We start from the raw sequence: 27,596 nt of genomic DNA, 5'->3' as shown, positions 1-27,596 counted from the left end.
CAACCCTTGTGGGAGCTATATATGAAAAGTTTACTTATCCTAAAAGAATAATTTCGGCTTGCATCAATTTACATAAAAATTTGGGGTTAGGATCATCTTACCCTGTACTTCATGTTCTATATCATGCTCAAGGTCGTTGATTATTTTTAGGGGTGTAAACTACCCTTATTGTGAAAAATTATATAAAAACATTGTAAACTTTAACATAGGTAAAATTTGGTTTTGACTGGTTAAAAAATGATTGTTTTATGCCCTTAATAACATTGCAATTTTTATAAGTAGACAATTTAATAGATCTATACAGAAAAAAAGTAGAATTAAAGAATTACAAAAACATTTATTTACACAAAAATACGAATTTACAAATATATAAAAATACACATACAAATAGTTTTTTAGTCATCCAGTATACGAACCGGCTCTGTGGTATTATATAGGTGCATTGAAAATGCTCTCTCTATAAGGGGACTATTCAAATTTTTCGAAAAACAAAATTAGTTTTATAAATATAGCTCCTTCATTTTTGGCGATAAAAAGTTTTTTCAATAACAGTTTTGTTACAATACAAGTTACAATTTGTGCAATATATTAACAGAACCTAGGGGGTACTATCGAGTTTGTCCTTAGTCTTAAGTTTTTTAGTAGTAATTTAGGTTAGAAATAAGTTGCTCATTGATCACATTATTTGATCAGATTGTAATGTCCTTAAGCATCTTATTAGTGTTTAATAAATAAAAAAAAATAACAGTTTTGTAGGATTTTTGAAGAGTAATCAGACTGTAAATTAAATTCCGTAAAATCCCTTAATTTTTAATTGAGGTGGGTTTAAAGGGCTCGAATAAGGGGATGTTTGCTCGTAAATATGTAGATGTTTTAAACAGCTATATCTCGCTAAATGTTCACTGTAATGAAAATCTATGCAAAAGAAAATTTTAGCTATTAAAAAAGCTACAATCTAGTAGTCTATCATTTTTTTCGTATCTCCAGTATTTTCGGAGATATTTTGAAGAAAATCATAAAAAATTCAAAATTGCAAAAAATCAATTTTTCTTTAAACTCCAATTTTTGTAAAATTAGGTCTTTAAAATAGGTCAAACTTCTTGGGTGTATTGATAATATAAATATAAAAGGAATTACAGAAAGGCGAAGACGAATCTTTAGTCAAAAGGGTAGTTAGGGGGTTGTTTTCACTGTTTTTTTTTTCGTAGAGAAAAATAGGTACCGACTTTTTTTTGATCATAAGTTGCTCAATTTTTGATGCTAGAAACTTTTTATTATTTTTTTTGAAAATGTTATTGGATGCTTGAAAAAACATCATGTAAGTTTTCCTGGAAAAATGCAAAGTTTTCCCGTTATTTGGCTTTGATTATTTCAAATCATGCATTTGACGAAAAAAGCTAACCTTTAACATGCCGTATCTCGGTCGTAAAAATATTATAGAAAAACAGTTTCGTTTGTGTTAGTAAAAGATACAACTTTGATATCTACGGTTTTTTTTTTTATTAAATGCATATTTTTCGAGTTATTTTTAAAAAACCCTCTAAAAAAGTCGATTTTTCTGTCGAACAACTGTTACTTTCAACCACGAATAACTCGAAAAATATTAGTTTTACGGAGAAAATGTAAAAAACATTTTTTTTATTTTTTTTTTATAATTTTATAAATTTTATAATTTTATAAATTTTATAATTTTATAATTATTTTATAAGAATTTTACTATCATCGTTGCATTTGATTGTCTTTTTAAAGACAGATCACATGCTATAATTTTTTTGTGACGGGTATTCTTGATTTTGATTCTTGATTTCATGTAATCGAATGAACTATCTTTTAGTAAAGTCGTCCCAGGAACGCAACTCATAAATATTGGCGATATCATTTTAAAGTCTTCTACTTTAAAATGTATAATATACGTCTGAATTGCCAATATAAATGAGTCAGATTAAATAAATTATTAGAATAATTTTTTTACTTAGCCACATTTTTGTTTATTTTAATAGTATTTTGTATTTTAACAACGAAACCCGATTTGGGCTTCGAAACGTTAATAAAATTATTTTTTCAATTTAATTGTGGCTTATTTCCCATCTAAATAGTTAGGTAATCATAAAAATGTCACAAGGAAATAGCTTCAGAACAACATTAAGACATTTTTGATATTTTGGACGAATATTACCATACACTTCTTTCTCATCATTGATTTTATCTGCATACCACTTATGTATGTAGTTCAATAGTCAACGACAAAAATGCCACTGAACCTCTAAAAATCCTACGAACAAGCTGATTTTGCTCAAATTGTCACCTTTGGGACCCCATAGAAGATGCAAAAAAGTTTACCACTACTACCCCCGGGCTTTCCCCTAATAATCCTTGTATCCTAAGTACAAGTCGATAGAAATATCCAAAATCACCAAGGTCAGACCGATCGAAAACTTTGCTTACACGACGTTGCCAGATCAATTGGGTTTCAAAGGTTTTTCGGTTTTTTATTTGTTACCTTTTTCACAATAAAATTTCCTTGTGCTTCTTACTGCGTAAATTTTAAAATATAATTTCGCTGGATTATGCACTTAGTGTCATATTTTTCACGGCACTTGAAATATTCATAATTATTAAAAAAATATTAAATGCATTCTAAATGAACAACTATTCGACGATTTTATCTGGCAATGTCGCAATACCATGATTTCGTGATTCTGATTTCGTGCACAATGCGTTTTAAATTTATGTACAGTAGGAAAAATGAAAGAATACCCATGAACGAACATATAAAACACGCTGTAATTTCCTGTCACCGTGTCACACAAAAAATTGGCCAGCGCAAGTACATGTAATAATTATTGTTACATGTACTTGCACTGGGCAATTTTCTTTGTGACACGGTGACAGGAAAATACAGCGTGTTTTATATGTTCGTTCATGGGTAGTCTTTCATTTTTCCGACTGTATACTATTTACACCAACACGTTAAACAAAACTTCCCTCTCATTGATTTGCTACCGGAGTGACCTTCGCGGTTGTAGATATTTCTGTACAATTGTACTAATCCATAAGTCATGATCCTTGATTCGGTACCTGGGTTGACGTCTTAGATTCAGTCCGTCTTTTCGGCCTTGAGATTTTTCGTAGATAATTTAGCTTTTTAATTGCCTGATAGAACTATCAGTTCTATCAGAACTATATAACGACTCAGAAAACTTTGATTTTTGGTTGGTTTTCTGTATTGTTGCTATTCTTTATTTTTAAGGGAATTAACAATCAAATACACAGGTTTTTAAGGTTTATTCCCAATAGGAAACTTGCATAAAATTTTAAATTCGAAAAAAAAATTATAAATCACAACAGAACATAATTTAGAACCTGCATCAAAGATAAAAAACTTTTGTTTGCCTTTCGTTTGGCCCCTAAAGACGACTAAAAATTCAACTTATACCAGCCACCAATTGTATATATAATTTTAAATTAGACATTATAAACGTCATTAAAAAATATAGTTATGTGACGTTAAAAGTGTTTTTGATCGTTTAAACTATTCATAGAAAATTTGTACTTTTACAAAATGGTTTTATTTTCAATAGTAAACCTTCTTTCCTTTCCTTCAAAAACTGTATCAAACTCCAATCTCAACAAACTGGTATATATTATTACAACGACATACGACAAATGTCATTAGAAGTTAAATATTTTTCCTTTATTCCCCGACGACGAGCTGGCCAAATACCCAAGTAGGTGAAGGCCAATAAACTAAAGAAGGAGAAGAAGAATATACCTAAATATAACGCTGTGTCTAGGTACACGCTAACGTGTACGAAAATAAAAAAGTTAGAGTGTCAGAGTGTTGGAATTTGTTTAATCGCGTTGTGTTTACACTTTAATTTTAATATTGATTAGTACATATAGAGATTTCTTATTTTTTATTTGTTTAGTGTTTGTTTTTGAATTAACTATGCAGTGTGGACAATTATTGAGTTGTTTTAATGAGTTTAACAACATTTTAAAACAGTATGAAAAATTTAAGAGACTGTAAATTAATATATATTTTTTTAGTTATAAGTGAAATAGTATTACCGTCCAAAATTAAAATAAAAGGAAGACCTAAAGCTTTCACAATAATAATTAACTTGTTCTGAAGCCACAATTTAACTAAAAAATGATTTTATTAACGTTTCGACGTCTAAATCGGACGTCGTTGTCAAAATACGAAATATTATTAAATTAAACAAAAATGTTGTTGCTTAGTAAGAAATTTTTTCTAATAATTTATTTAATCTGACAAATTTTTGTATTTTGACAATGACATCCGATTTGGACGTCGAAACGTTAATAAAATCATTTTTTTTTTTAGTTAAATTGTGGCTTATTTCCCATTTAGAATAGTTGATTATAATAATTAACTTACGTATAAAAATCATTTTAACAATATTATTTTTACATGTAATGTCAACTAAATACATATATTTATTTGGCTAACCTAAATATATACTTTTATATACATTGATTTATTACAATTAAGTTTGAAACATCTGAATGGTTCTGCTTCCCTTCCCTTAACAAATATTTTTCTATCAAACAAACACTAAACATATCAAAATAGCATGTACCAAAATATACAGTCACTGCGCACGCTAAATAATGACGTCACCGGCTTGATGGAGTTTAATTCGCGTGTACCTAACTTTTTTATTTGCGTACACGTTAGCGTGTACCTAGACACAGCGAAATATAACCATAATAATAACTAATGTAAAACTATGTGACGTCACGGGTCGTTTGAACTATTTTATACCGCAGAAGACTTTAAATATGTATTTCTAAGTAATTACGTGTTTTTGAAGCGTGAAATTTTGGAAATTTAATTTTTAAACAAAACTGAACATTATTATGTTCAGAGTAAGAGTAGATAATTGGTTATTTTTGATTTGGTTACTATCAAGGACCTGTGGTAAAAGTAGATATAAAATGATGAAAAAATAAAAACAATAAATTTGAACAGCTATTTCAGAAGTGTGATTTTTATTGAACTGAATATAAAAAAAGAGACATTTTGTTTAACCTGAATTGAATTTTTTTGCCTGAATTCATACTTTACTTACTATTTGTTGTGACGTGGCAAACTCTCAGCACAATTGGAATTACACAACTTTCCATTTTTTACATTGGCACTTATCTGTTTTACATTTACTTTTGCAAGCTCATCGCTGATAGCCTTGACCATCTGACTAAGACGTTTGTCTAACATACTCGCGCAATGAAATGTTTAGTTTTGGAACCATGTCTAGAGAAACGAATAATTCTTTGCAGATGGTAAATTGATTTCTGCTATACAACTGTGGTAGTCGCCCTTCTCTAGTACCCAATTCGTATAATTCATTTTGAACACTCTTCTAAAATCACTTTGTGCCCTGTCAACATCTGGCACTCTTAATTTTCACTACTAAACCTTTTTTGGGAACTTATCTCTTCTGGCAGGGTAAGATAGGGTAAGAGTACAACTTAAAAGCCCCAAAGGTGCAAATTATCTAGTTAAGAATGAGAATTTAAAAGAGGGATAACTAAAAGCATACATTCCAAATAACTTGTTACAAAGAAAAGCAATTATAAGAAACGTAGATACTGCTTTCAGTGATGAATATCTTTTCGAAAATATAATATCCAATATATCAGTAACACAAGTCACTCGACTCAAAAGGAAAGTTGATATAAACGGAGAAAAAGCATGTTTACCTAGATATGTATATATAAACAGCGTGGCCTGTTCCGTAGAACCGTATGTGCATAGAGTTGTCCAATGCTTCCGGTGCTTGCATCATGGACATATTTTTCGTAATTGCAACAGTACAAAAACGAGATGTATTAACTGCTCACAAGAGAAAAACGATGATCATAACTGCAGAGACCCGCAAGACAGTTATTGTATACACTGTAAAAACTTTGAGCACAAATCCATATCCAAACAGTGTCCAAAATTTAAAGAACAAAACGAAATTAAAAGACACATGGCAGAAAACAATTTAACTTTTTTGGAAGCAAAGGACAGTCTTAAAAGATCTTATACATCTGCTGTTACTACAACGAATAGGTTTGATGCATTAGGTACGATAAATAATGAAAGTGATAAATAATGTCAGACATAATATTTCCAAACCATCCACATTCAGTATCCAACAACAAACACAAAAAGTAATACCAAGTCAACCTGAAACTTCTTCTCAATATAAAAAGCGGAAAGCCCAATCTCCTTTAGCTGAAGAAATGTTCCCTTTTCAGTTTGGTCCAAAAAACCCTCTGCCACCAAATGTTTTACACAGTTCTGATCCTGATCCTAACACAGACGAATTTATTAATATGTTTTTCAATTTTTTAAAAAGTGTACTCAAAGAGTTTGATTCTTTTAACGATTTAGAAAGATTAGATAGAGCATACATATATGATAAAATTATTAAATATAATAAATTTAAATAGTGGCTAATAAAATAAAAAATAAGATAAAGATTTTACAATGGAATGCGCAATCGGCTGTAGCTAATAAATTGAGTTTAGTTAAATGTTTAAATGAAAATATCATTAATATTGCCTTAATTTCAGAGACATGGTTTAAGCCAAATAAACAATATAATTTCAAAGGCTATAAAATTATACGTAAAGATCGCCATGATAGTTATGCTGGTGTGGCAATTCTTGTCAAAAATGTATTTCGTTTTGAAGAAATTTCAATTACAAAAAATTTTAATAACAATATTTTGATGTGTGGAATACAGATATTGGACAACAGTGAAATAACACTAACATGTTTCTCGATATATTGCCCACCAGATATACGAACAACAGTTGCAGACTGGGAGGCAATTCTTAACTGTACCAAGTCTAATAGCATTTTTGGAGGAGATTTCAATGCGCATCATCAAACACGGGGATCTTACAAAAATAACAGCAAAGGCACGCAAATAATAACCGCTTCAGACAACACAGAACTAGTACTTTTAAATACAAGGTTCACAAATAATGGGAAGAATTCAGTCGTGGATTTAACTTTTGCAACTCCAGATATAGCAATTAATTGTGCATGGAAAAGTTTTCCTGGTGTACTGGGCTCAGATCATTTTCCAATTATTATAGAAATTAAAAAGGAATGGAAAGTAAAGACATCATAATACAACCTAAAACAAAATGGAACCTAAATAAAGCAGATTGGAGCTTATATCAAGAAATTGCGGATACATATTTCTCACAACACATTAAAAATAACAACAACGTAGAACATAAGTACAACTTATTAGTTGAAGGGATAAATAAGGCAGCCAATGCCTCCATACCCATCTACCAACCTTTTAAAATGAGCAAAAAACCTCTCTTCCACCATGGTGGGATCAAAGCTGCGAAGATGCTAATAAAAAAAGAAAACAAATGCTCAAAACATATAAACAACAAAGCACCATGGAAAACTATATGAAATGTAAAAAAGAAAATTCAAAAACCAAGAAGTTTTTAAAATATAAAGCCAAATTATATTGGCAGCACTGGTGTGAAAACTTAAATAAAAATATACCATTGACAAATATATGGACACAGGCCAGAAAAATGAATAGAAGATCTGGGGAAGTTAATACATCGGGGAATTATGAATGGCAAGAACAATTTCTAGATAAAATTTCGCCAGCTAATGCCTTGAATGATACATCACACATTTTTACAAAACAAGAACAAAATAATACCAATCATAAAATTTTCTGTGAACCTATCAGTCTGCCAGAATTAAACTACAACACAAAAAATAGAAAGAATACATTACCTGGTTATGATGATATCCTATCATATTCCAACTACCAAACAATGCCAAGATGTTCCTAATCAAAATCCTAAATGACATCTGGATTAATGGGGAATGTATAGAAGAATGGAAAAAGACTATTGTAATACCCATACATAAACCAAACAAAAACCCCCACCTATGCGATTCATATAGACCTATTGCACTTATGCCATGTATACTCAAGATTTTCGAAAGAATAATTAAAAACCGACTGGAATGGTGATTAAATACAACTGGCTCTCTGCCAACCACACAATACGGTTTTTTTTATCTCTTCTGGCAAGTTTCACACAGATCCAAATATGTATGTAGATCGTTATGATTTCTACAGTTATATTCTTGTAATTCTTTCAAAATTATCTCGATGCCCAATAGATTGATGTACTTCCCCAATCAACTTAAAGAATTCGTTCTGTAAAGAGTCATTCTGTTCATCTTTACTTAAGGGATAAATTAGTTTTTCAATTTCCCCAACCTTCATGATATCATACTTTTTCAACCGCTTGTAGGCATCCGGTATTTTACCACTAGTTTTAGATTTACTTACATATGCACATTGGTTATTAAACTTTGATACTTCCCGTTTTGTAAGCAAAACCGTATTGTGCTTTTTACTATTCATCACTTTTACATTAAAACGCTCTTCCATTGTTAGATAAAAAATAGTGAGTTCTAGAATAATGTAAGGGTTATTCACTATATTTTGACCCCCTGTAAACTGCTTTATTTACAGAATTAGAAAAAAATGTTAAATACAAAAGTTATTCGATTTTTAAATTATGATTTTTTGACATATATATCGTACTAGTGACGTCATCAATTTGGGCGTGATGACGTAATCGCCTATTTTTTTTAATTGGAATAGGGGTCGAGTGCTAGCTCATTTGAAAGGTTATTCAATTCCCTATTCAGTAATATAAACATTAACATGATTACTTATACAGGGTGTCCAAAAAAAATTTTTAATTAAATTAATTGACACAAAAGAAGAATGTATGTAATTTATTTAATTCAAAATACATTCTACTGTTGTCAGAAAACAGAAATAAATGTATATTAAACAGATAAACATTACTTTTCACTTAAATTCAATGTTCAAGCTGCCACCCATCTGCCTCTCGGCAGTTTGAACATTGAATTTAAGTGAAAAGTAATGTTTATTTGTTGAATAAACATGTATTTCTGTTTTCTGACAGCAGTAGAATGTATTTTAAATTAAATAAATTACATACATTCTTCTTTTTGTGTCAATTTATTTAATTAAAGAAAAATTTTTTTTGGCTCCCTGTATAAATAATTATCTTAAAGTTTATATTACTGAATAAAGAATTTAATTACCTTTCAAATGAGCTAGCACACGACCCCTATTCTCATTTAAAAAAATAGTCGATTACGTCATCACGCCCAGATGGATGACGTCACTAGTATGTTATATATGTCAAAAAATCATATTTTAAAAATCGAATAACTTTTGTATTTAACATTTTTTTCTAATTCTGTAAATAAAGCAGTTTACAGGGGGGTCAAAATATAGTGAATAACCCTGTACATTTCTGTATGTAGTATGTAGGTAGGTTAACACAAAACGTTATGTCGGTAAAGAAAACACTTCAAGATAGCAGGTAACATTATTTCTAATTAAAAAACACGAAGCACATGCCAAATCAGGATAGAAACACTTTTGACGTCTCAATCAACACCGCAGACTGAAGACTGCAGATTACGCACGAGGTAAACAAAGGCATTGCGTTTGCGTGTCGATCGTTATAATTTGAATTTCTTACTTTTACCAAGATCCTCTGGTAAATGTATACAATTATCGGTAAAAGTGGGAAATAAAAGGGCTTTTAAAGAATATTTCCTACATTTACCGTCGACCCTGGTAATTGTATGCAATTACCGGTAATTGTGTACAATTACCAGATTATCTATTCTTACCGTAACATATACATAAATAATTTTCCATGATATTGGACACTGATTTCTGAATAAAGGAAATATTTATTTAAACATCCTTCCCACGTATTACAGAATCGGAGCAGAGTCCTTGACAGTTGCTCAAAATAATTACGCCGTGCTGTGGTTCAAAGGAAAAGAACTGAACATGGTTTTCGGACTTCAGCTCAGTTTTGCTAGGGTTGGCAGTACAGTGAACTTCTTGGTGATGGAAAGCTTGTACTCAGCTGTTTCCAAAATAACTTCAGACGGACACTACATTATAGGACTTGTGCTGTATATCGGTAAGTGATATTTTAATACGAAATTTATGAATTATATAAAAAGTCTGTATGCTACGTTTGAAAAGACAAACGAAATATTAATAGACCGAAATATAACGAAATAGTTATAAATATAACGAAATATAAATATTAATTCGTTACTGAATAATTATTTTCTATGATTTTTTAACGTAAAATTTATTCCATTTATATTATATTATTTCATTTGCAAACAGACTACAATTTTGCATCACCTTCTTTCGGTTGTCATCACACAGATATCCGTCGGCGCTAAGATAGTCAGTTGACTCAGCGGCTCTTTTTTATAGAAAATCACAACATTAACGCAACATTACGCAAGTAACCGCAACATTATTTAAACCGATTAAGTATGCAAAAACCAAAAAATATTTTTGAAACACGATACATATGATCCTCTCTACTGGTAGATCAATATAAATTGATAATTTCAGAAATAAATTTTACGTTTAAAGATATAGAAATTACATCGACAAAAATATAAAAAAAATAATTTTTCTACGGCCGTGCTAAAAGAGCCACTTTTCCCTTAAATAGGCAGCATTGCTGATTTTTGTTTCAGAGTTGTGACTGCATAGCTTCACTGAGGATGCATAGATGCTGAAATAGCTATATGGAGATGGTGGTCCAACTCTGAATCAAATTAAGATAAAACCTGCTTTTATCTTTTTCATCTTTACTCAGATTTGAGTATTTGAAACTGTCTTTCGGTCCTTTTCCTAGACGAAGAGAAGGTAAATACGTGGCCAAAGTGTCCTTTATTTGTTTTCTCCTATATTCATCGTCTCTTGTGCTTATATATTGTAAATGCCGGAGATACAGGATGCAGCCAGAAAGCAGTTTCTTAACGAAAAGTCTTGGATTTAAAATATTGTTTATTATATTTTTATTTCAATTATTCTAATTGTATAAGAGTAGTAAACTTTGTATCTGGGGCTTTTCGTCTTCCTCGTATTACGAGAGATGTCGCTTTTTTGCGTCTCAAAAGGTGGACACATTGCATCGCGATGTTTTCCCTTAAATAGGCAGGATTGTTAATTTTTGTTTCAGAGTTGTGACTGCATAGCTTCACTGAGGATGCATAGATGCTGAAATAGCTATATGGAGATGGTGGTAAAACTCTGAATCAAATTAAAACAAAGCCTGCCTTTATCTTTATCTTTGTTATAATTGTGTTATTAATATTCATAAGTAGATTTTTCTAATGTTGAATTCACGAGAGTAACTTTAAAGTGTTTAATAAACGTTCATAAGTAAAGTTTATCCATATATTCTTACAAAACGGCTGCAGAAAGAATATTGTACGTAACACGATCCAAAAGTGTTTTTACGAGACTCGCAGGATTCCAGGACTCGCCTACGGCTCGCCCTGGAAACTTCCTACTCGTCTCGTAAAATATCACTTTCGGAACTTGTTACGTAAATTACTATTTCGATTTTTTAAATATTTTTAAATTTAAATACGAGTATACCGTTTTAATTATTTCAAACTAAACTTACGTGCATAGAAATCGGCCCACTTAAAAGTTTGGTCATTTTTGATGTCTCGTATTTCTTAAACCTGATGGCCGATTTAAGTGATTCTTTTAGTATGTTATAGCCTGATTCTTTAACAATAGGGCTTTTCAGCGATTGTCATTTGTTTCGAGCTACTGTCATGTGTCACATAATATTAATATATCTACGTCATCCGTCTTTGGTTTGTATCATCGGTATATACCAATAACGTACGACGTAGATATATTAATATTATGTGACACATGACAGAAGCTAGAAACAAATGACTGTGAATGAAAAACCCTAATGCCGATGTAATAATATTGTTGCTAAACAGGTAAATTTTCATTGTATACCGGGTGTACGAATCAAACTGTGTTTTTTTCTCAAAGTTCACCACTCACCACACTCTGTGGAATATTCTAGCATTTATAAAATACTGAAAATAAAACCCAACTATAGCCTCAGGTTTTCTTAACAATATGATTTTTTATTCATTCGTTTATGTTGGATAATAAAAAAGTTAGGTACTTTAACAACTAGACATGTTCTTCATCAATACACGGTGTTTCTAAATAAGTGCGTCAAACTTTAAGGGGTAATTCTGCATGAAAAAATAATGACAGTTTGCTTTGTAAACGTATGTTTGCAAATGTTTCGTTTCCGAGATACGGGATGTTAATTTTTTTCTTACAAACTGACGATTTATTTATTGCTCTAAAACCAGTTGAGATAGGCGAATGAAATTTGGTAGATTTTAAGAGATAGTTATTGCGGATTTTTTGACATAAAATTAATAATTTTATATCCACCATTGGCGTGCATACGGGATGTATCTAAAATGTTTACATCCGTATGCACGCCAATGGTGAATATAAAATTCTTAGTTTTTTTGTCAAAAAATCCGCAATAACTGTGTCTTAAAACCTACCAAATTTTATTTGCATATCAACTGGTTTTAGAGCAATAAATAAATTGTCAGTTTGTAAGAAAAAATTCAACATCCCGTATCTCGGAAATGAAACATTTGCAAACATACGTTTATAAAACAAACTGTCATTATTTTGTTATGCAGAATTACCCCTTAACGTTTGTCGTTATTTATTTAGAAACACCGTGTATTAATGAAGAACATGTCTAGTTGTTAAAGTACCTAACTTTTTTATTATTCAACATAAACGAATGAATCAAAAAACAGAATGTTAAGAAAACTTGAGGCTAGAGTTGGGTTTTAATTTAAGTATTTTATAAATGCTAGAATATTCCACAGCGTGATGCGAACTTTAAGAAAAAACCACAGTTTGATTCGTACACCCGGTATACAATGAAAATTTACCTGTTTAGCAACAATATTATTACATCGGTATTCTTAAAGAATCAGGCTATAACATATTAAAAAAATCACTTAAATCGGCCAACAGGTTTAGGAAATACGAGACATCAAAAATGACCAATTTTTTAAGTTCTGCTTTAAATAAAATGTAGCTATAAAAATGTTATTCAAGTATTGATACATTTTAAAAAAAATTACAATTAAAAATGTAAATGTTGCGTTTACGCAACATTGGGAACTAACGGGTAAAGATCTAACATACTAACATAGGTAAATATCTACGATGTCTGCTGTATATTTCATACGTTACGAATAAAACTGAATCTTTTTAGCTGCCTGTACTTGTATCGTATCAATGATCTGTGCTATTGTGATGGCAATTTTCGACAAACGTTCCGAAACCATTTTGGGCCGAAACAATAATCCATCTGGAGAAACCGTAAAATTGACAGACGTCAAGGACTTCTCGCTGGCTTTTTGGCTTGTTTGCGTCATCTGCGTAACGTTTTACTGCGCCATCTTTCCATTCATATCGATAGCAAAGTAAGTAATGAAATATTTATTATTTTTTATATTCAAGTAGAGTCAAACATATGGAATACTTGAATTGTTTCGTAAACGTCATACAGGATAATGGGGAACTTGCATAAAATTTTAAATTCGAAAAAAATGTTATAAATCACAACAGAACATAATTTAAAACATGTATCAAAGATAAAAAAGTTGTTTTTGTGTTCCGTTTGGCCCCTAAAGACGATTCTAAATTCAAATTAAAGCAACTAGCCCAAAACGCGTCGTGACGTCATAAGGTTAACGTTTACATTTTGCACCAACAAAGTAAACAAAATTGTATTTATAAACGTCAGTTGAAAATACAGTTATGTGACGTCACAAGTGTTTTTGATCGTTTGAACTATTCACAGAAAACTTGTACTTTTATTTATTAATTAAAATGGTTTTATTTTCCATAGTAAACCTTCTTTCCTTTCCTTCAAAAACTGTATAAAACTCCAATCTCAACAAACTGGTATATATTATTACAATGACATACGATAAATGTCGTTAGAATATAAATATTTGTCTCTTATTCCGCGACTATGAGCTGGCCAAATACCCAAGTAGGTGGAGGCCAATAAACTAAAGAAGGAGAAGAAGAATATACCTAAATATAACCATAAACATAGTATAGTAAAACTATGTGACGTCACGGGTCGTCTGAACTATTTTAAATCGCAGAAGATCTTAAATTTGTATTTCTAGTTATTATGAGTTTTTGAAGCGTGAAATTTTGGAAATCTCATTTTTAATTAAAACTGAACATTATTATGTAATTTAAAAAAATGTGCAAGTTCCCTATTATGGAATTTGATTTATGGAGGTTGTGTAATATCGCCGATCTTCATATTCTGTTATCTGTACCTACATGATCAACGATGTTATGTAATACAGAAAAACGACGATACCGACAATAATATTTACGACGAGGGCATAGTCTCCAATTTATATATTTATTTATATACAGTTGGTACAGTATAAATTCCGATGCACGTCATTATCTACGTCAGAGATTCAAGTTGACATTGTTGCCAAATTACAAAAAAATTCCGGAATTCACTTTAAATGGTACAGTTTGTGTCAAGGGATTAAGATACACTATTTATGGAAACGGAACCAAATAAAATTAACTTAAATTGTTGTTTTTACAACAGTATGATTAGATCTCCATTCAAACAAAATATATTTTCAAACCGACAACAATTGGTTCGTTTTCACGCATGTCATCATTCTCTTTGCCTTATCCCTATGCGGAGTCGGCTTCCCTAATTGCATTTCTCCACACAATTCTATCTTGGGCCATATCGATGTTAGTCCCCTTTACCAACGTGTCCTGCCTTATCGTCTCCCCCAGATCTTCTTTGGTCTTCCTCTCCTACTCCTTCCAGGAATCTGCACTTCAGCTATTCTTCGTATTGGGTGATTAACGTCTCGACGTTGAACATGACCAAACCATCTTAACCTATGTTCTCCCATTTTGGCATAAATTGTTGCCACACCTAGACTTCCCCTAATATACTCATTTCTAATTTTATCCTTTTTTGTCACTCCACTCATCCATCTAAGCATTCTCATTTTCGCCACGTGTATTCATTGTTCCTCTTTTTGTTTTCACTGCCCAAGATTCAGATCCGTACATCATAGCCGGTCTTATGGCTGCTTTATAGAATTTTCCCTTCAGCTTCATTTGAATTTTTCTGTCACATAACACACCACTCGCTTCTTTCCACTTCATCCATCCAGCCCTAATTCTACTGCATGCATCTCCATCTATTTCTCCATTACTCTGTAATACCGATCCTAGGTACTTAAAACTATTGCTTTTCACAATAATTTCACCATCCAAAGATACCTTTTTATTTGTAGTAACTTCATCTTTAAATGAACATTCCAAATACTCTGTTTTTGTCCTACTAAGTTTTAAACCTTTTTCCTCCAGAGCTTGTTTCCACTGTTCCAGTTTTTGTTCCAAGTCTCTTTCACTATTTCCTATTAACACTACATTATCAGCATACATTAGGCACCATGGAATGCTACCCTGTAGTTTCGCTGTTATCTGGTCCAAAACTGATGAGAATAAATAAGGACTAAGCACCGAACCTGAAATTTATCAGTCTCTCCCACACCCGTCCTAACACTAGTCGTTACTCCCTCATACATATCTCTCACAATCTTTACATATTCACCAGGGACTCCTTTCTTATTGAGTGCCCACCACAGAATCTCTCGAGGAACTCTGTCATATGCTTTCTCAAGATCAATGAATACCATATGAGCGTTGGTCTCTTTATTTCTCTATTTTTCCATCAGTTGCCTTAGAATGAAAATTGCATCTGTTGTTGATCTGCCCTGCATAAAGCCAAATTGATTATCGGATATCAATTACTCTCTCCCATATTTTCATGGTGTGGCTAAGTAGTTTTATAGCCCTACAGGTTTTACATTGTTGTATGTCTCCCTTGTTTTTGTATACAGGTACTAATATACTGCTTCTCCATTCATCTGGCATTTGTCCAACTTCCATAATTCTATTAAATAGACCTGCTAGCCAACTCCACAGGCTGTCTGTCAAATTCTTCATTTAATAAAGTGTCAAAATACTTTCTCCACCATCTCTTTTTGACATCCTTTTCGTGAATTAGTATTTTATTATTTTCATCTCGGATACATCTAATCTCTACAATTATTTATATTTATTTATATAAATATTTGCCAGAAAATTAATATTTAAACTATTTTATTGAAAAATAAATAAATACAAAATAAACAAGGTTTTCGTTGAAAATAGTGAACTGTAACTTGATATTAGGTACATTAACATAAATCATAGTTAGTTATTTATTTGACATTTCAATTTTATATTGACGCTTAGTTGCGTCAAACGAAAACAAGTTGAGTTTACGTTTCTCCGTCGGAAGAAAATGAATATTTAAAGAAGGCTTGTAACTTCACAATGGCGATTTTGAGGTCGGATATCTCGAAGATCGTTATAGATATCGAAATGCCGTTTTCAGATTTGGATTCAGAAGACAAAACTACATAGGAATCTATCACTAGATGGCCTCTGAATATTGCAGGAACGGTAACGGACGGACGAACAGACTTTGCGAATTTATAAACGAAAATTTTTCGTTGAAAATAATCCTCGTAAAAAACCTAACACACCATTTCAATTTTAGGCAATTCTTCGAAGATCGGTTTGGTTATACTTCGGAACAAGCAAATGATATAAGCAGTATTGTGTACATTATCTCCGGTGTAGCTTCGCCGATTTTAGGTTTTCTAGTCGATAAATCAGGTATGAATATATATTGGATATTGGTGGGGGTTTCTGGGACAACTCTATCACACGTTCTACTCGGATTTACCAACATTAGTCCTTATGTTGCTATAGTAAGTATTTTTTGTGTATTATTGTAATTTTTATGGTTTAGACCAGAATTTGAATACATACTAATCTTTACCTGCCATATACACTTGCGAGAAAAAAATCTGGTCACTCGATGAATTATACACGTTAGATGTCTCGAATTTCCTAAACCTGTTGTCCGATTTGAGTGAATTTTTTCGTATGTTGTAGCCTTATTATTTAAGAAAATCGATGTAATAATATTGTTGCTAGACAGCTAAATGTCATTTTATACCGGTTTTAACAATCATACTGAGTTTTTTCCTTAAAGTTCGGAACACCCTGTATAATATTTTAGCATATATAAAATATTGAAATTAAAAGTCGATTGTAGCCTTAGGCTTTATTAACATTTTCGTTTTTGATTCAATTGCTTATGTTGTATAATAAAAAAGATACATTAACAACTAGCCATGTTTTTCATCAATAAATCCTCATTTTCTGCTTAGTTTAATAAACAAGCTTAAAGTAGGCTATGAGAAATTAACAATTTAATGGATGTCAAAATGTTAACAGTCAAAAAGTGTCTGATTTTTTGTGAAAATTAGTAGATTAAGGGCCGGTTGTTCGAACGCTAATCAACAATGATCATTATCAAATAATTAATTACTGTCAATGTCAACTTTGTTTGGGTTGTTAAAAAGTCTGTGGAGTCTATAATCAATTAATATAACAATAATTATTAACATAATTAATAATAAATCTCATAATTGTAATTAATTATGTTTTCAGCAACCCAAACAAAGTTGACATTGACAGTTTTGGTGACAGTAATTAAATATTTGATAATCAACATTGATCACTATCAAATATTTAATTACTGTCACAACTGTCAATGTCAACTTTGGTTGGGTTGCTGAAAACATAGTTAATTATAATTATGAGATTATTTCGTCAATTAACATAACAATTATTAACATAATTGATTAACTAATTTCATAATTGTCATCAATAATTATGTTTTCGCCAACCCAACCAAAGTTGACATTGACAGTTGTGACAGTAATTAAGTATTTGATAGTGATCAATGGTGATTAGCGTTCGAACAACCGGCCCTTATTGTTTAAAGTTTCAATTAAGTCCGTATTTTTTTTGACTCGCGATGAGTGTGTTAAGCAGTGCTCTTACATAGCGAAGGACTTAGCTACTATGCTATCGGCTCCTTATATTGGTAACCATTTTTTGCTAATGCACGATAATGCAAGACCTCATGTTCACGAACTGTAACTGAATATTTACAACAGGTGAATCTTAGGACTTTGAATTGGCCCTCGCATAGTCCAGATCGAACATTTGTGGGACATAATTGGCAGAAGACTACGACAGCGTTGGGCACCTCCTGGAACCTTACAAGAGGTAGAAACAGTAGCTCTCGAGATTTGGAATGATATTGATCAAAACCAAATTAATAGCATACCTCATTTGTAATATAAAAGTATATATTTTATTATCGAACATAAGCGAATGAATCAAAAAACAAATTGTTAAGAAATCCTACGACTATAATTGAGTTTTAACTTAAATATTTTATATATGTTAGAATATTCCACAAGGTGTTCCGAACTTTAAGGAAAAAACACAGTATGATTGTTACATTCGGTATAAAAGGACATTTACCTGTCTAGCAACAGCATTATTACATCGATTTTCTTAAATAATAAGACTATATCATACTAAAAAAATCAGTCAAAACGGGCAAGAGGTTTAGGAAATTCGAGACATCTAACATGTACAATTCGTCGAGTGACCCGATTTTTTTGCTCTAAACTGTAGTTAACTACCTACTTTATTTAACAAATAATTCAATTATTTTTCTGAAACTTTATTTAATCCTAATTTTTTACACCATTTGGTCTGTTTAAAATCCATTTTGCAACCTAACCTTAAAAATGACTATATGGGTTCAATGCGTATTGTTTTTAAAATCACTTTACTTTGTAGTTTATTACCATTAAAAATTGTAAATTGTATTGACATTCCACAAGGAAAAAGTTTCAGTTCGTATCAGTGTTAGTCCTGTCGCCAGGGGGGGGTACAAGGGCTTCCTGTATTCAGATGGACTTATCCAAGTTTTTATTATGTATTTTGGCCCGTAGAACACGAATTTTTTGGGTAACAGTTGATCCGGATGTCGATAAGATTGTTATAAACAAAGAAGTTGAGGAATTACATAACAGCGATTTCTCGCAAAACAAAACATGTTTTTGTATTTTTTGGGCCATTCTAACCAAAAAATGTTCCTACAAGTTTTTTCGTAGGATGCATAGTTTTCGAGATAAACGCGGTTGAACTTTCAAAAAATCGAAAAATTGCAATTTTTGAACCCGAATAACTTTTGATTAAAAAATAAAATAGCAATTCTGCTTACCGCATTTGAAAGTTCAAGACAAATTCTATCGGTTTCGAATATATACATTGCTAAAAATTTATGTGTTTCCCGTGCCTAATACATGCGTTTACATGCATGCTACGTAGAAATAGCCTCGCTTGCACTTGTACCTACTCTACCTACTCGTTCGATTTTAAATGAGAAATCATTGAAAACATCACTCCAGCACTAGGTGTTTATACTTTTGTTTAACAATGAAATAATAAATTTTTAGCAATGCAAATAACTAAAACCGATATACTTTGACTTGAACTTTCAAATGCGGTAAGCAGAATTGCTATTTTATTTTTTAATCAAAAGTTATTCGGGTACAAAAATTACAATTTTTCGATTTTTTGAAAGTTACACCGCGTTTATCTCGAAAACTATGCATCCTACGAAAAAATTTGTAGGAACACTTTTTGGTTAGAATGGCCCAAAAAATACAAAAACATGTTTTGTTTTTCGAGAAATCGCTGTTATGTAATTCCTCAACTTCTTTGTTTATAACAATCTTATCGACATCCGGATCAACTGTTACCCAAAAAATTCGTGTTCTACGGGTCAAAATACATAAAAAAAACTTGGGTAAGTCCATCTGAATACAGGAGGCCGTTGTACCCCCCCTGGCGACAGGACTATGTATGTAAAACGTATGTTTCCCATTTTATCATTCTACTTCGTGGGTGTCGGTGTCGGTACAGTCTTTCTTCATTATTTTAGCCTTTTCTAACATTCTTAGTTGGCGATGGATACTGATTCGTTATACGACGGCGGTCCGATAAGTTCTTAGGTCCATGCACCGGTGGCCTGAAAGCGGAAAAAGTAACAGTCGACTTCACCCGGCGAACCTGCTCCGAAGAAGGCGAAGACTGTACTATCGACCGGAAAAATGATGGCCACCGGTTCCTGAAATTTACAAGGTAGAATCTACTTCTACTACATGGAGAAAACAAAACGGTTACAGGGCTCTACTATGCCCAGTTATTGGGCCGATTCGACGCCGAAGTGATACCATGACAAAGCACCTCCGTCGCCGTCACGGCCAAATGGGTGGAATTGGTTTACCAACTGTTGTCCCATTCACCGTATTTTCCAGATTTGTCCCTAAGTTTGGCAAAAAAGATTGTTAAAACGAGAAATTCAGAATATCCGTTTATCTCCTAATAGTGTGCAAAACTACATATTATTACATTAGTGAGTCACTCTTTCCAAGACTTCTCCTCGTATTAGTTCTCATTCACCAATAATTCTTTGTTTCAAATCCTGCAAATATGTTGATTGTCTAATGTAAAAAACGTGATTTTAGATAACTCCAAAAAAACACTCTAACGAATTAATGCCCGGACAACGAGCACCCCACTCATGAATCCTCTTCAGTCCAAAATTCGCATTCAAAAAATTGCTAACCCGTCGATAATAGTGGGGAAACGCCCCATCTCGTCCAAATCCAAAATAAATTTTGTGGTAACTGGTCCTTCTATTGAAGTGGAGGAATAATTGGATTTTTTATTCAAACTAAGTACTTGTCACCAGGCAAGTTTCCGTCGAGGAAAAATGGTTGTATAAGCCTATTTTGGACAATTTCCATCCAAACATTCAACTCTTATGGATACTGTTTAAAAACATGCGCACTAAAACCGATGATTATTAACATTCCAATTCCAATACGATCTTTTTCACTTAAATAAACCATTTTTATTTTACAACTTACACTGTGAATTCGTTTGTCAATAGTTACCTACTAGATAGTACTCGTTTATTATTAAAACCTTTTTATATACTTGGCTTGGTTGGTGTCACGGACTCCGCAAATTTTGTAATCCATTTTAAAAATAGTTCTAGGCTACCTAGACACCTGAAATTTTCAGGATAGCTTAGAACTAGCTAACAATGCAATATTTAACTGCTATTATACAGGGTGATTAATTATTAGTGGGGTGAAGCTCCGTAGATCCGTTATAGTAATGTATAGCGATAAAACTTAATAAAAAAATTGTAGCGAACTTTGTGCTTCACATTACAAAATTAGTTATAATGTTACAGGGTGTTCGATAACATAGTGGCAGACCAAACTTATGTTTTTTTAAATAGAACACCCTGTATTTTATTTTATATTCGAAATTCTCGTAACTTTTCGATTACAAAAATATAAAGGTTTGGTATGTTATACGGGGTATTTACAAAGTTAGAACCAATTTTATATGAAAATCGTAACAAGTTTAACTACCTGTATAAATAAAAGCAAGCACAAGGTCCATGGTTTATTGACGTCATATTTTTTTATCTATTGTCTAAAATTTTCGTAAATGTTTGTTTTGCGAATTTTCTTTATATTGAATACAGGGTAAGTCAAAACGCAAGTACATTATTTTCTCAGTATTTTTAAGTAGAAAACCCTGTATTTTATATCATTATCGAAAAGTACCATTACCATACTATAATTTTTGTATAACATTCCCTATGTGTAATTTTATTAGTATTTTCATTTTTCAGAGCAAAATTTTTAATAATTACGGGTCTAAACCTTTCCAAATTTTAAGTAAGCCATGACTGAATAATTGTCTATAACTTACAATGTACGATTACTGATTATCAATCTGTAATCAAAGTTGGCTACAATTTTTGTTATTATATTTTATTACTATCTATTACTTATAACGGATCTACAAAGCTTTACTGACCAATCACACTGTATGGATAAATCGATTTTTTTTTTAATTTCAAACTATTTTAAAAATGTGGCTAATGCAATGATATTTTAAAGTACGTTAATAAATCGATATCTACAAATTGATGGTGCCTCAGTGGCATTAGACTGCAGATCGAGAGGTCCCCAGTTGGAACCCGGCTGTTGCGTATCTTTTTTTAATTGTTTTAATAAATAATTAAAACCGTGATATTATAAAAAGTACTTTTTCTACTCTATGTCATATTATGTATAAGTTTTTAGTTTGTGAAAACTCTCATTATAGATAGCAGTGCGTGAAGGATTTAAAGTGTGCGTGAAGTAACAATGTATTTTAAATGGGATTTGCTTTTTCGCACTGTTTTTAACTTTCGCGTTATCATGGTGACAATCCTTAACTTTCGCGTTGTCATGGTGATGACAATATGAGCAGTGAATTACAACAAAAGTTTTGACAGTTTTGTGGTTTGAAAGTAGGTAGGATTTTTAAATATAAAAGTTCTAAAAATTGTAGAATAGAAATTAATTCCAGTGACGAAGAGTTACAGTTTTTATATTTGTTTATCGTAGATAAAATATTGTATGAAACTGTACGTGAAGTACTTTTTGCGAACTTACGCGATTTATAGCACTCGCTCCGTTGTCGCTCGTGCTCTAAATATCGCGTGCGTTCGCAAAAAGTATACTTCACGAACTGTTTCATAAATAACTATTTTTATTAGAGTGTAATTTTTGGAATTTTAAGCATTATATCGTTAAATCGTTTATCGTTAAATTATTTTATATTCTTTCCTATAAATAATAAAAAGGTTTTATTATAAAAAAGTTCTTTTTTATAAAAGTGTAATTATTTCTTATTTCACTGTTTTAATACAAAAACATAAGACGCGAGTTTACGTTTTTACTCCTGTTAGTCTATACTACAATCACAGTAAACATGCACTAGAAATAAATAATAATAAATAAAAATAATTTACAATGCGTATGTTACGGACAATGATGTAAATTGGACATTGACGCTAAAGACCGGGCATTGTCGTGACTGGTTATTAGCGACAATGCTCTGCCTTTAACGACAATAACATCAGCTAACTTAAAATTAGAGTTTTCATTAATAACCGGTCAATATCGACAGTGGCCAGAAGCAAATGGCCAATGTTGAGAAATAAATAAAATTATGCATGATGTATTATTTTTTATTTAAAATATTTGGAGGCTAATTATTTTTATTTTGACCAGCTAGTGAGCCATGTCATGTTGTAACAATTTTTACATAAATTTACTACGAATGCGTATTTCAGCACGAGAACAGAAATAAAGCAAACAATAAGCATAACCTAACTTTTAGTCAAAATTTCAACATTGACCGATTAACAACGGGCATTGTTGACATTCGTCGGTCATTGATATAGCAATATTATCAGGAATTTAAAATGGTCGTCAATGTCCAGTTTCTATGGACAATAACATTAATATCCAGCCATTGTGGACAATGACTAATTCAACAAGCCATTAGAGAGTTATTGCCAACGTCTTTTAAGTCGGCCTGTAATAAAAGATCCTTTATTTTGACATAACCATGCGCAGTATTGCGTCTTTTATTTTTGTCATTTAATAAAATACAGGCCTGTATTTAAGGAAAATTAGAGGACACCGTTCTTTTAATAAAAGTTCGTTCCTTTATTTTGACATAACGTGTCAAAAATGTGAAGAAAGGTCTAACTTCATTTGTATTTTGAATTTATCTTGTCGCTTCTTTGGATTGATAATTTATGTATTATTGTGGAATTGATTATTCGATTAAACTTTCATCATTAAAGTTGTATGTTGGGTTTTATTTATTAAAAAGAACTCTAAGTAGGTAATATTCTCAGATATAGATTATTGATGTTTTGATCCAAACGAATATAAAAAGGAACATTTTATTGAAGCTTGAGTTATTACAAAAAGTTGTAAAAAGGAATATTATGTAAATAATTTTAAAGTGCTACTAATTACAATGATCAGACATAGAATATCATTAACTCATTTATTAAACTCAATATATTTTACATTTTCGTATAGAAATAACTATTTATTATAGATATAAGAGGTAATTTCAATAAATTTGAATGAATGTTAGGATTTGTTAAAATTCTAGATTTAAAATAGAGTTCAATTCAACAGATACATAACAACAGGTTAACAAAATAAAACAAAGGTTCAAGTATTTATTTTTGAAAATTTAATCTTTATAGATTAGAATGTATAAAGTTTTTAATCAAAAGTATTAATACACTTTCATTTTCATACTATCTTCTTCTTTTGGTTCCTATCCGTTTCGAATGTTGGAAATCATATTAGCAATCATAACCTTGCTAGCTGCGATTCGAAACAGTTCCATTGATATTCTCCCTGTACCGAGTCTTCGCTTACCTTTGACCGTACCTTGCAATATGTACTGCAGCAGGGAGTAACGGTGCTGATTTCTCATATGTGTCCTAGATACTGCAGTTTTATGCTTTTAATGGTAAACACAATCTCCAATTCCTTCTTCATTCCTCCTAGAACCACCTTGTTCGTGATCCATTTCATGCCATCAGTATTTGTTTATTTAAACACTGCCAAAAAAATTAATAAAAAAACCACCATAAGCTTAATTCTTCTATTATATTTTTGTCTATCGGGAAGTTTATCTGACAGATTAGATATTAGAGGTCTTTTCAGTTCCAGATAACTAATTATTGGGAAGTTTATATAACAGTATCCTTAGTATCTGTCTTTTCAGCTCCGGATAACTAGTTAAGGTACTAGTACACTTTAGAAGACTAAAAATAATGATTTTCTTCAAGAATTTTTTGCTCAGAACCTTTATTAAAAATGAACATAAAACTTTTTACATATTAATATCTAACTCTTAGAGAGTACAAAAAATATATCTTTTTTCATTTATTCACGTACACTAAGATTGTAAAGGGCACAAAAGTCGAGGCCTCGAAAAATGATGGCGGAAAGTTAATCTCAGGATTGGGATATCTGAAATAAAAAAATCTTATTGCATTTGGAAAAGGAAGGTTTCTTACGTGACAATTTCTTACAACTAAATAAAAACGGGCGATTTTTTTCAAATTTCCGTAAAATCTTTTTTTGCAAAATTTTTCACTAACGGTGGTAAATTGTCACGTTAGAAACCTTCCTTTTTCAAATGCCGTACTATTTTTTTATTTCAGAGATCCCAATCCTGAGATTAAGGATGGCGGCAGATCCCTGTCCGCCATCGGATCTACTTTTTTTCGAGGTCTCGACTTTTGCGCCCTCAACAATATTAGTGTACATTGTACATGCATAAATAAAAAAAGATATTTATTTTGTATTCTCTAAGAGTTAGATATTAATATGTAAAAAGTTTTATGTTCATTTTTAATTAAGGTTCTGAGAAAAAAATCTTGAAAAAATGCTTATTTTTGGTCTTCTAAAGTATACTAGTACCTTAACAGGAAGTTTTTCTCTGTCAGATATCTATTAGTATCTAATCTGTCAGATAAACTTCCTGATAACTAGTTATCCAGAGGTGAAAAGAGAGGGCCATAATGGATCGTAATAAACATCTGTATTTTAAATGATAAAAGATCAAACACCAATAGCATGTATATATTTATAAATTTATTATTTAAAACCTGCTAATGATCATAAAATACTTAAAATCAGTCACCAATATAATATTTATATTTATGTATAAATTTATTAACAAACTGCAGTCCAATAAAAATAAAAGTAGTTTAAGCTAGCTTTAAATGTCGAACAATATTTTTAAACAAACACACACACAATTTAGTTGCATTAGATTAGCTCCTGGTTGAAAATGTACTGCCACAGCTTCTATATCAATATCAACAGCACACTTATTTGCCAGGATTTCAACGTTTTCTCTATTATCTACTGCAATATTATGTAAAACTGAACAAGCTGATAGTATTCTTTGAACAAAAGGTAACTTGCATCTCATTCTATGCTAAAATGGGAAATCTCTTCAAAATACCAAATGGTCTTTCAATAACAATTCTTGAAGGGATTTGTGATTGAAAAACACAACTTCTGTCTGAAAATTCTGCAATGGTGTCATTAGCTAGTTGTAGTTGAGGACTGGATATCCACTATTCCCTAATAATATATTCTCCAGAAATTCCCCATTTTATATAACCATAATGCAAAAGTATTTAAAAACTCCTAAAATAGTATTTCCAATTGCACTTCCATATTATTGAACGATGAGTATTATGGGATATATTATGTTTTTCTCTAATAGGATAATAGGAGGTGATTTCAATGCACATGTGGGCCAAACCAAGACCGGATATGAAACAATACATGGGGGATTAGGCTTTGGAACTAGAAATGAAGCTGGAGATGACATGCTTGAATTAGCAATAGCATTGGATATGGCGATTGTTAACACATTCTTTAAAAAGAGAGAAACTCAACTTATTACCTACAAAAGTGGACAACATCAATCCCAAATAGACTACTTCATGATAAGGAAAGAAGACATACGTGAATGCAAGGACTGCAAGGTAATAGTTAGTGAGACAGTAAGCCAACAACATAATCTGCTTGTTCTGGACATCGAAGTAAAAAGCGAAACTAAACAAAAATATCGGAGAGGACCACAAAAAATTAAGTGGTGGCTGCTGAAAGATGAGAATGAAGGACTATTCAGGAGAAGAATAGTAGAAAAAATATGTTGGAACATGGAAGGAAGCCCTAATACAATTTGGAGAAAAATGGCCAGTAGTATTAGAGAGACTGTTATTGCAATACTTGGGAAAACGTCAGGAAAAAAGTTTGAGGATAAAGAGACTTGGTGGTGGTCAAACGAAGTACAAGGAAAAATAAAAGAGAAGAGAACATTATATAAAAAGTGGCAAGAAACCAGATCCGACACAGATCTTCAAAACTATATGGTGGCGAAAAAGGAAGCGAAAGTAGCAGTAGCAAAAGCCAAAGCAGAAGCCTATTCAAACCTATACGATCAACTTGATACCAGGGAAGGCGAAACGAAGATATATAAAATAGCCAAACAGAGAGCAAAGAAAGCAAAAAATTTAGTCAGATTAGATGTATCCGAGATGAAAACAATAAAATACTAGTTCACGAAAGGGATGTCAAAGAGAGATAGAGAAACTATTTCGACAACTTATTAAATGAAGAATTTGACAGACAGCCTGTAGAGTCAACGGAGACAGTAGCAGCAATGGTCACCAAAATAACCAACGAGGAAGTGGCTCAAGCGCTTCAAAAAATAAAGAAAGGAAAAGCGGTAGGACCAGATGATATTCCTGGGGAAGTATGGAGAGCATTGGGAGAGACAGGAACAAGGTGGCTAGCAGGTCTATTTAATAGAATTATGGAAGTCGGACAAATGCCAGACGAATGGAGAAGCAGTATACTGGTACCTGTTTACAAAAACAAGGGAGATATACAACAATGTACAAACTACAGGGCTATAAAACTGCTTAGCCACACCATGAAAATATGGGAAAGAGTAATTGATAGACGGACACGTGAAGAGACCGAAATATCCGAGAATCAATTTGGCTTTATGCAGGGTAGATCAACAACAGATGCAATTTTCATTATAAGGCAGTTGATGGAAAAATACAGGAGTAAAGAAACAAACGCTCATATGGTATTCATT

General features: G+C 31.7%; 1 protein-coding gene across 3 annotated transcripts in view; it reads left to right on the top strand.

Moving 5' to 3' along the window:
* The window catches only part of LOC126890538 (major facilitator superfamily domain-containing protein 1-like), a 180,148-nt gene that overhangs the window by 88,863 nt on the left and 63,689 nt on the right, over positions 1–27,596 (top strand). For all 3 annotated transcript variants that reach the window (XM_050659545.1, XM_050659544.1, XM_050659546.1), the window contains exons 4-6: positions 9,845–10,053; positions 13,234–13,444; positions 16,636–16,849. In XM_050659545.1, coding sequence (XP_050515502.1) covers positions 9,845–10,053; positions 13,234–13,444; positions 16,636–16,849 — 634 coding nt within the window. The remainder of the gene's footprint in view (positions 1–9,844; positions 10,054–13,233; positions 13,445–16,635; positions 16,850–27,596) is intronic.

Source organism: Diabrotica virgifera, chromosome 8 (genome assembly GCF_917563875.1).
Source record: "Diabrotica virgifera virgifera chromosome 8, PGI_DIABVI_V3a".
Taxonomy (NCBI): domain Eukaryota; kingdom Metazoa; phylum Arthropoda; class Insecta; order Coleoptera; family Chrysomelidae; genus Diabrotica; species Diabrotica virgifera.
This window is presented reverse-complemented; position numbering and strand designations above follow the sequence as displayed.